At 33.4% G+C, this 11,495-nt stretch overlaps 1 protein-coding gene across 5 annotated transcripts; it reads left to right on the forward strand.

Annotated features, from left to right (window-relative positions):
• The first annotated feature begins 1,222 nt into the window (after window positions 1-1,222).
• On the forward strand, window positions 1,223-10,320 carry LOC100809254 (protein CHUP1, chloroplastic). Of its 5 annotated transcripts, none has more exons than XM_041004913.1 (9): window positions 1,223-1,402; window positions 1,566-1,690; window positions 5,989-6,642; window positions 7,206-7,637; window positions 7,758-7,889; window positions 8,487-8,668; window positions 8,772-8,883; window positions 9,455-9,595; window positions 9,772-10,320. In XM_041004913.1, exons 3-9 carry the CDS (start codon window positions 6,004-6,006, stop codon window positions 9,883-9,885), a joined length of 1,752 nt encoding a protein of 583 aa, XP_040860847.1. In that variant the 5' UTR covers window positions 1,223-1,402; window positions 1,566-1,690; window positions 5,989-6,003; the 3' UTR covers window positions 9,886-10,320. The 5 variants fall into 5 exon arrangements, with proteins under 5 accessions (XP_040860847.1, XP_006587085.1, XP_040860848.1 ...); XM_006587022.4 differs by having other exon boundaries at window positions 6,002-6,642; XM_041004914.1 differs by lacking the exons at window positions 1,223-1,402; window positions 1,566-1,690 and adding an exon at window positions 5,433-5,496 and having other exon boundaries at window positions 6,002-6,642.
• Window positions 10,321-11,495: the final 1,175 nt, after the last annotated feature.

Genomic DNA, 11,495 nt, shown 5'->3' on the forward strand with positions numbered 1-11,495 from the left:
GGAAGGGAAACAATATAGAGAAGACATAGGTCAAAAGTCACATTAGCTTCTAATACTAGACTTCCTTAGCATAGACTTGTATAACCAAATTGATAATTTCTTCTTACACCTTGTTTTTGTGAGCAATTATCCTAGATTTTTATAGGATTTTTGTTAAGAATTGTTGTTTTTATAAATAAATTGTACAAAAGAATTTTAGAAACTAAAAATATAGTTTTTAATGTTTTTGTGATAAATTTTGATGTTACAAGGAAGTAATTGAGCCCAGAGGAATGATGAGCTGCAAACTCAATCTCACTACAACGAGATGAGCTTTCGCCACGAAAAAAGAAAGGCTCAGATTTATAGGATTTTTTCTCACTTATTTAATGTTCAACTTTCTTATTTTTTTATTCAACGTGAGATTTCACATCACACTTGTACCCCAACCCCAATACTAATGGTATCTTTTTCTTCATGCTTTGAAATTTAGATTTTGTGACATCTAATGGTTTAGGTTGTATATTTGTATCACTTAGGTACCGGTTTGCATGTGATTTTTTTTTAATAAAAAAAACATAAACAGTTTGCGAGAACTTTGCACGATTAACGGAGCAGTATTAAAAAAAATATTTTCCCTTTAGAATTTAATTTATTACTGTATTTCTTAAAATAATTACAAAGCATTTCCGTGCATTTCGTGCCATGAATCTTCGTACTATATATAGCATTGTTCTTATTTTAATCCCCGCAAAGTATTCATTTTTAATTACTTAAATTAAATTACATAATTTTTAAAGACTAATCCCACTTACTATTTGGGTGTCAATAATCCATCTTTAAGTCAAAGTCTCGTTATATTCAGTTGGAAAGAGAGACACAAAATTGATAAATAAAAAAGGGTATAATGTCAAGTTTGGTTAAGATAGTAAAATCAATGCGACGAAGACATGCTGCTGTCTCCCATCTTAAGATACTTTAATTAAACCCTGGTACCCACCAGCAAAAGGGGATGAATTTTGCGTTCACACCTCTTCATGTAGCAGACATGTAATGTTAGGCACGTGAATTCAAGAGCAAATTTGCATAAGACAAGGAATTTCAAACAAACAAATATATAATGACATTTTTCTTAAGTCACAACCGCAATAACTAATGGCACCTTGTGTGATGTGAAGTCACAACTAACCGCAGGCAAAGTTTTGAACAATATTTTCTTATGTGTTTCAAGTATTCCTTCAAAGGGAATCACCTACTCATATCAACCCCCGAACACTCCTTCTCCCACATTGCCTTTTTCTCCATCTTTTATATTTTCATCTCTTTCTCATAACCAAAGATCAACTGAACCAAAGAAATTAACTTCATAAAATTGCACTTCTCTAGCCTCATTTGTTGGTTTTGGAATGATAAAAGCTTCAAGGTGTGCATGCCTTTCTACTTCCCTGTCTTTCTATTTGGGCATGTTTGTATGAGTTATATTCACCATATATCAAGTTTAGCCTTAAGCCACACACGCACATATATATTAACTAATTCCTGCATGCAACTAATATATGTTTAATGTTCATGTTTGATGTTTCTAGCTAGATGATGACATGAAGGAGTTTAAGTTGTCAGAACTTGAGAAAGTTTGCCGAATGATTCAAGTTGGGCAGCACTAATATTCAAAATCGCAATATATCTCTGAAATATAAATCTAGGAAGACAGGTACTTGATCCATTATTTATTTATGATTCACAATAATTAACTAATTTAAACACTTAAGCATCTCTGTGACTTTATTGTCTGTGATGTAAGTATTTTCGGACGACCCTTCTTCTGATCAAACACTGAAAACTGCAGCCTCAAATTCTCCTCATAGTGCCAGAGGGGAATATATATTTGTGTTCTTTATTTAGTTTCAATAACAGAGAAAACAAATTATTTTCTCTTGACACCAAACAACAAAGTTGCCAAAAGTTGAGATTATAAGAAAAACATTTATGGAATTATGAAACTAACGAACCAAAAAGTATGTTATTTAACCTTAAATTTGGCTTAATAAAACTTTTACTATATAATTACAATATTAGTCCTTTTTATAACAATCAATTTAAAGTAATTTTTTGTATGAATTATTTTTTCATAAAAATACTTACTTATCAGTCATTTTTATGAATTTAATAAATAATAGGCACAATATATCAATGTTTTAAGCTCTATGATAATTTAACTCTATCTTGTATTCTGAATATTTTTGAAAACCTTTTATTTTTCAAAATGTATAAACAGTAAAAATTAAAGTAATAAATATATTAATGAGGAGAAATACCAAAAGAATTAAAGTAAATAAAAGTATTTGAGAAAAATAATATCATGTTATTTATATAAAGAATAATTTTTTAAAACAATTTATAAATTTATAAAAAAAATAAACTAACGTTACAATCAAATTAAATTAATTATTTTTAATTTTAATAATTGATTCTTATAAAAACTGGAGGGAGTATAACGAAGAAATAAGCTCAAGTGGGTCCTCATGCCTCAATGGGAGACAAAAATAAATAAAGGTGTTACTAATTTTGTGTTTGTCCTTGTGAAAGACGTTGCACCAAAAGCCTGCTTTGAACTGTGTGTAGAATGCAATGGCTCTAAAATATAGGGGCTCTTACAATGTTCTGATGATGTAGTTCATTCTGATTCAGGTTTAATTTCACGTGTCCCCTTTTCTCACTAAGCTAACTGTTTGATAAGAAAAATTACTATATGAAAACATCTTGCATCATACGAGGCTTGCAAACTTTCGTGCGAGTAATCCCCACATGTCTGCTAACAAATTGAACAAATCAAATTCCACTGACACTCTGCCAGTCAGGTAAAAGTACATATATAAATGATATTCAGCATAGTTTAAAATTAGAGGGAATGCAATACGAATAATCCATTCATTCCTTATAAAGGTCACTTAAGCTTGAATTTTCAATATGGAGCACTAATAAATATTAATACTCATGTGTTCCTGAGGATATAATGTCTTTCTTTTTATATATGTTAATTATTTTCTTAATTTTTTAGACTCGCAGTTGTTGGAAAAGTCTACATTAAATTCATGTCAAGAGAACAGAAAGTGCACTATATATCCACATGTTGATATAAATTTATAAATGCATTTGACCTGTACAAACTCTGTCTGGATCGATGTACGTATATTTATATATCACGTTTACTGACAAATTTAGCACTTCAACCGAAAGTCTAACACTCTAAAATTACACGTATAGGTTTATCCGAGTATTCTTCTTGATGATGAATCTTTCTTGTAGAAAGCGAAAAGAAACTTACTATTTTTTTTTTCTGCTTTAAGAGCGTCAAGTAAAGAATTGATGGCTAAAACTCATGATACCCGCTACCTTCTTGTCTTCTAGTGCAAAATGTTGAGATCACTTAGCTTAATTTATTTATTTATTAATTATTATTACTATTATTATTGATATTTTCAGTAATGGTATTCTTGAGTTTGAGACTTAGAGGGTTTTGAATCTATGCCTTAGATTTGTATGTGTGTTGAATTCATTGCCTTTGTATTGGCCCAGAGAAATAAAAAATAATAATAATAAAAGACCTTGGCAATGTGAAGTGTCTTGCATTCCTGATCACATCCAACATAGATCAACGTACAAAAATATATGCAAAATTCTGCTTTATAAGTGCAACAAATTTCGTAATCATGCCTTAGCTTTTACTTTCATTATCTTTAATTCCACCTGTAATGATCTTTTTTACAATCCGTGGTCCCTAATCCGAAGAATTTGTTATTACCCGTGGAAGACAAGGTAAACAGTGTGACCTCTATGAGTTTGATTTTGGCATTCAAGGCAGAGGAATCCATATCTTTAAAGGTTGTTTCCATGCTTGCAAGTGACATTTTGTTCACTTCAGCCCAAATCAAAGTATTGTTTTCCCACATGGTTAGAGAAAAAAAAAAGTGGTTTAGTGCTTAAGTTGTTAAGTCAATTGGAATCGCATTATTGATGAATGAACCAATGAGGCTGCTAATACTTGCAATTTAAGCTACAATGAAAGACACAATGCCACCAAACATGAACTTGAAATCAAGTATTCTCTTTTTTAAGCTCTACCCACTTCAGAAAACTCGCCAGCCCAATATCTACCCTCTAGAATATAGTTTTATGTTGGCCTTACAAAAATAACACCCAACTAGTAATTTCACCTTAGAAGACACGACTCTCTCTCTCTCTTTATATATAATTTTTTTGTTTTTCTGGAATAGGATATAGTGCCCAATAGTAGTATTGTACTTACTAAATAATGACGAAGAAATTATTTTGGCACATTGAATTAAGGATGTTGACCCTACCTCATAGTAAAGGTACACGACAAATTCTTTTATGGAGTAGTCACACTATAGCATGTAGAAGGCTAAAATTAAGAACTTTTTTTTGGGACCCAAGAGCGGTTTATCCTTATATGACAAAATCGTCATCGGATAATGCATGCTATTGTCTATATGTACAATATTCAGCCCTATTGGACCCTTGGTACAACTGCTAAATGTTCTATCCTACAAGGGATATAACAAAATGAAAGGACAATAATGGAAAATAATACAAAGAAATTAAGAAACAAATTAAAAATTGCACATACCATATTTTTAGCAAAGAAACAGTATCTGTTTGATAAAATATCCATAATCAATTCTTCTATGTTTGTACATAAGATAAATTTGAACACATCTTAATTTTGTTTAGCAATTAATTCAAAATTTATTTTATTCAATTTTAAAACAATGGATCCATAATGTTTAAGTCATAATTAAGAATTTGTATCTCCGTTCTATAAATTGCATTACATCTCTCTCTCTCTCTGTTTTGTGAATAGACAAAAGAAGATACGGAATACAAACCAATCAAATGAGAAAATCCCCTTTTATCTTTTTTCTTCTTCTTGGCAACGCCTGCTTGATAAATAGACAACACATCCAAAAGTTCGGCTTATCAAAATGCTTCTCATTTCAATTCTAAGAACTTCTTAACCAAATAAAAAAATAACCTAAAAAATCAACACAAATATTCACTGGTAAGAAAGAGTTTATTTAAAATATTATGCACAAAAATAATTTAATAGATGACATATTCATATTCTGATATTTGATTAACTTTAAGTACATTATTGATTAAGTTTAAACTTAATTAAGCAATACGATAGGAAATGAAACATTGTTGCAGTTATAGCCTTATAGGTTAGTTCCTATAGAGGAAACTAGTCCTAGGCATTAAAGCAGCATATATTCCATCCAAAGTGGAAGAACTATATATGATTAGATTCTACCTAGCAAAAGACAAAGAATCAATGGAATTTTCTGTCACTTTTTTTCTATTAGAATCCAACCGTACCTTTCGAGTCATAGTGTCCTCAGCCTTTGGATTGTGGATCACTTTCTTTTGGTGTGGCCAAGTTAAGCACCAAGCTTTTGTGCCTTTTTCATTCATTCCATGTCAACCAAGTGATTTTTGGTAACTCTCACTCACATCACTTCAATGCAATGTGCAATTTAATTGAGAAGAAGAAAGAATAAAGAATCATTAATGTTCTTTATTACACACAAATTATATCAAGAGGGTCTAACTTGGTTGGTTTAGCTTGGCAGAGAGTATGAGTTGTCGTAAACCTTCTCATATTGTCTTCGATTCCTAAGGTGTTAAAAACACACACACACAAATTGTGTTGAGTCACTGAGGTTCAAAGAATGTGTCACTGTTCATTATCAATGGCCACACTATACTACCACTGATTGTGTTTTAATTCTCATCTTCCATATACAAAGGTGTTGCATAAACCCTCTGTCTTTTCTAGGTGGCATGATCCTGCTTCAACCACTACTTAGTATATTATTGCCACCCACAGAAACACCACCATTCCACTGTCACAAAGAACTAATTGTCTTTTTGTTTCTCTTTTGTTGTTTTTCTTGTGTCATTCTTTGATCTATTCTCTCTCTTTTTGAGACTCCACTTTCAGCCATGAAACAAGAGTCACCAGCCTCACCACTGCCATCGTCGCTTCCACAACCATCACCAACAATGACAACAACGAAAAATGTGATCAAGCTTCAGAACAGTTTAACTCCATCACGGTTAAGGCTTCCTTCCAAGTACAGAGAGCCGCCAAAGACTCCACCAGAGGTTGTTGTCAACAATGTGGTGGTGTCAACACCATCAAGGAGAGCCAAGTCTGTGACTCCAGAGTTGAAGCACAATTCAAGGATCAAAAGGGGTCTTGTGCTGAACAAGGCCAAACCCAATGAAGAGGTTGTGGGAACAACTCAAAGGGGTAGGGAAGCTGAAGAGACTAAGGTTGTCGCTCGTTTCGTGAGACCTCATGTTGTGGAACAATTTGCTAGGCCAAGGAATGGGGCTGGGGATTTTGCTTTCAAGAGGGACAAGGAGGACTCTGATGAGAAGAGTAAGAAAGAATTGATGGAGAAGCTCGAGGCGAGTGAGAGTTTGATCAAGAATCTGCAGTCTGAAGTGCAGGCTTTGAAGGCTGAATTGGAGAAAGTTAAGGGCTTGAAAGTGGAGCTGGAGTCTCACAACAGGAAACTCACTGAGGATCTTGCTGCTGCTGAAGTAAAGGTGGTGTCTTTGGGTGGCAATGAGAAGGTTAGAATTGAAGTGTTAATTGATTTCTTGTTTATTATAATATGCTTAAGGAAAAAGAAAATTTGGACTTTTGGAATGTGAGGTGCATCTTTTTAATTGTTTCTTCCATTTTACTGTCCATAATTTCTACTTCCTCATGTCCAAAATTCATGATGTTTAAGGTTAAAATTAAGTAGCATTTGATATGGGTATAACATTTATATATTTTGTCTAAAGACCTTTATTTAATAGAAGAGGTAAATGTGGTTTGTTGTATGTTGAAATGTCTTTTAGATAGGTTGCAAGTGTAGAAATTTTCTTAAAGATCAAATGTAATTATTTTAAATAAAGGCACATGCGGAAAAAAAAATAATTAATGAGACTTAAAATTTGTAAAATATCAGTAGTTTTGGAGCGGAGGTAGTAGTATGGTTAGTCCATTTATTAGAATCATCAAATGCATTTTGATTGGATTTTTTTAGTGTTATTTTGTATAAAGATACCACATATCTTTTTGTTGATAAGGGTTATCTATCAACTGTGGCTTTCTTATAAATGAGTCTGATTTTTTATTGTGCATGAAGGAGCCAAATGGAGAACATCAGAGCCCCAAGTTTAAACACATTCAGAAACTCATTGCTGACAAATTAGAAAGGTCCATTGTGAAAAAGGAAGCCATTGCAAATGGAGGGTTTGTTGAAGCATCAATTCCACCACCAACTGCAATTCCTGCCATTCCTGATGCCCCAACTGCAAGGAAAGGAAGAAAACCCACTCCCAACTCGTGCCTGCCGCCACCTCCACCACCTATGCCACCATCAATCCCTTCAAGGCCTATAGCAAAAGCGAGTAACACTCAAAGGGTCCCTGCATTTGTGAAACTATTTCACACATTAAAGAATCAAGAAGGGATGAAAAGCACAACAGGGACAGTTAAACAGCAGAAACCGGTATCTGTCAATGTACACAGCAGCATTGTTGGAGAAATTCAAAACCGTTCCGCTCATCTTTTAGCAGTAAGCATTTTTTTTATCGGCTACCAGTAAGCATTGTGTCTTCAAATTCAATTGGTGGTTACACATTTTCTGTTCTTTTCAACTTAATATGCACCATTAATGACTGATTATGTTTTCCAGATAAGGGCAGACATTGAAACAAAAGGAGCTTTCATTAATGACCTGATAAAAAAGGTGGTAGAAGCAGCCTACACGGATATTGAAGATGTCTTAAATTTTGTCAATTGGCTTGATGGTGAACTCTCGTCATTGGTGAGTGTGAAGCAAAATTAATTAATCTAGTGGTCCAATTATTCTCCACCTATTAGGCAGCTGGTTTGTGTTAATTCATTGTCTTTTAAGTTAATGACACATCACATGTATAGTTTCTCTTTTGCAATGACGTACATAGTTTTATTCCATTATAAATTTATAGTAGTTTTAAATTGGTGAGAAAAGAGTGTACATCCTGTTTCTGAAATCTGAAAATTGTACCGTTGAAGACTGAAAATTTAGTATTAGTTAATTCAGAGTAAAAACAATAAACTCTTGCTGATTTTGCCTTGAATGTCATACCCCACTTCTGAGTTGTATTACTTCTACCATACTTCCCTTCTGATTTTGTGGGTACATTTGGTTTAAGCCTGGTAGATAGGAAAGGTGGTTAAGCGAAAAGCTTGAACTAATTGATTTTGTAGCTTGACCACGCACATGCATAAAAAAGTTAGGTAAATGAGACATAACTAAATTGTGATTACCGAAAGGCAATGAGAGTTTTAAGATGATGTTATGATCAAGTGGTAAACTGAAATTATGCTAATACCAGGTTGCTGTTGGTTTCATATTAGCTATGAATTCTGTTTTCTACAGGCTGATGAGCGTGCAGTCTTGAAACATTTTAATTGGCCCGAGAGGAAAGCTGATGCTATGCGTGAAGCCGCAGTTGAATATCGCGAACTTAAATTGTTAGAACAAGAGATTTCGTCCTTCAAGGATGACCCAGAAATTCCATGTGGAGCTTCCTTGAGAAAGATGGCCAGCCTATTAGACAAGTAAAGAAATAGATCAATATCATGTATTCAATTATTAATGTTAAATATTCCAGGTTCATAGTTTAGAGGATACTAACTCTGCCCTATCCTCTGGTTGTGATAGGTCTGAGAGCAGCATACAGAGACTAATCAAGTTGCAAAATTCTGCAATGCGTTCATATCAAGAGTACAAAATTCCAACTGCTTGGATGCTTGATTCAGGAATCATGACCAAGGTATCTTTATTATGCCTTCTTTGTGGATGTGATAACAATAATGATACTTAGTAGACCTTGCCTTTCTAATAAGAATTAGAATTTATGTTTCAATGACATTTACAGTTGTTGAAGTTAGTCTGCTTATTTAGATATAATACTTAATGACATGAACTGAGTTGTGTGAGTGTGAGCATGAGCCGTAATGATGAGTGATGGATATACTTGAGTTTAGTATGTGTTAATCCAAATCTCTGGTAATGGTTTACTCACATATGCACATGTTGGAAAAGTTGCCTTAATTACGGGCATCCGTTAGTCTGCCTTAGTTGTGGCCTCTTTGGAGGTTGCCTGAAGTGCAACCTTGAGGGTGGTGGTTGAGTGGTTTAGTTCCAGATCAACTAAAGATATGGTCAAATTAAAGTATATAAGTGGGGGAAACCCTCGCCTTACAAGTCAGCTTCGTAGAATTAAGTTAGGTCCATAATGCACTTTCTAAGAAAACATTGTATCTTTGAGAATTGAAAGCGCAATTTTCAATTTTCAGTTGTAAAACTTCATTGTATGAGCATTAAATATGCCATGTTTGCAGATAAAGCAGGCTTCTATGATTCTGGTCAAGATGTATATGAAAAGAGTGACAATGGAGCTTGGATCTGCTCGGAACTCAGACAGGTCTAGTCAAGAATCCCTTCTGCTTCAGGGCATGCATTTTGCATATAGAGCTCATCAGGTATTTCTTGTATAACTGTCTGCAAAACCCTGCGTATTTTATTGTCATCAATATTAATTTCTCAACATTGTGTCAGTTATTTGCAACTTGGTTAGTGGCAGCCAACAATTGGTAATATTCTTACAATTTTCATAATTGATTAGGCTGATTTTCTAATTTTGGTATGCTTTTTGTAGTTTGCTGGTGGTCTGGATGCAGAAACTTTGTGTGCTTTTGAAGAGATAAGGCAACATGTACCAGGACACTTGGCAGGTTCTCGAGAACTTTTGGCTGGCATAGCATCATCATGAGAGGCCTTTAATATGTTATACTTTCTTTTCCTTATGTCCAATGTTCAACAATATTAACCATTCGGAAGAAATAAGAAGGAACATGAAGAGATTCTGAAAATAGTACATTACATATATAGTGGTTGAGCAAGTCAAGTGGTTAGTCTGCTATTGTTCAATGGTTACAAACTAGCAGCTTCCCTCATCTTGCTCTGTGGATAAAATCTTCACAGTCGTTGAGCTTAAATAGTTTTTTCCCCCAAGCTAGACCCGTCTACTTTCTAATTATGTAACAAGAACAAGAAGCTTTGCATGTATAGGTGCATATAATTAACTTCTACTTAGAATTGAGTTGCTGTAATAAACTACAAATTTTACAGTCATGCTATTGAAAAGTAAAGTTCCAAATATCCAAAGACTTCATTACCAATGAAATTTTCATAAATTCATCTCTGATATTAGATTCGATTAGCTGTTCTGTTTTTTTATTTTTTATTATTGAGTAGCAACACTCTTAACTTACAAAACTAGTTGAATTCAACTTGAAGATAAAATATGATGTTAATTTATACACAAGTATATGCTTAAGGTTGAATAGGTTGTTTCTGTTGATGTTATGGGCATTAAGAAACTCCGAAGGACATTTGCTCCATATGTATTACTTTATAGTGGAAACACGTTTTTAAGTTTTAAAACTTGGAAGAATCAATTTTCTTGATTACTAATAAATTATTTAAGGGTCTTAAGGCTTAAAAATTTGAATTTGCATTAAGCTAATCAATTATGGCTTAATTACACTTTTTGCGCGCAACTTACTAATTTACTGTGAATTTTGCAACCAACTTTTTTATGGCACATTTTTTTCCCTATTTTTTAAAAAGTTGAAAATTTTATATTCTGTTATATCTCCTTTAAATCCCAATTGGCGCAAACATTTTTTGGCAATTTTCCCATAATAAAATAGTTTTTAGCTTTCAGCTAATGTTTTAACTGGTTTTGTCTAATATAATCATTGTCAATGCATCGACTCATGGTATTATACAAGATAAAATAGTTCATACCCTGACAATGTGAAAAAGTTTTACGTTCTCGTCCACTCACAAGTTGACATGGATGATAAGTTTGTTAAATTTTACCATAGTTATTTTGGAAGTCATATTTTGTTAATTTCTTTTTAAGAACAATTCCCAGAATTGACAGATAAAATTAAGGAGGTGTTGATTCCTCTTTCTCCTTTCGAAGATCGCCTGGTTTGGAAGCACACTTTTTCAGGAGAAATGTGTATGAAAGATGTTTTACATTTCTCCAGCCCGCTCTTCCTCAGTTCAGCTGGTGCAAAGTGGTGTGGAAATCTTCTATAACAAAGTTCCAACAGATGACAATTTGATAGCTAGAGGATGCACTGTTGACTTGCAGCCATTTTAAATGTCCTTTTGTATATGTGGATAAGTAGAAGCAATTCCAGGTTCATTCATGGTTCTATGTCCATAGTCAACATCAAGAACAAGGTTATTGCAGATGTAGTTCTTGCTAGCACTTACTCTATGGTGATATGTATAATTCGATCATCGAATTTTCCATTCTTAAGAATTTTAAAGTTCCTATCCATCCGAATAAAGCTCCTACTGTTA

This window comes from Glycine max, chromosome 9, assembly GCF_000004515.6.
Source record: "Glycine max cultivar Williams 82 chromosome 9, Glycine_max_v4.0, whole genome shotgun sequence".
Classification (NCBI taxonomy): Eukaryota; Viridiplantae; Streptophyta; class Magnoliopsida; order Fabales; family Fabaceae; genus Glycine; species Glycine max.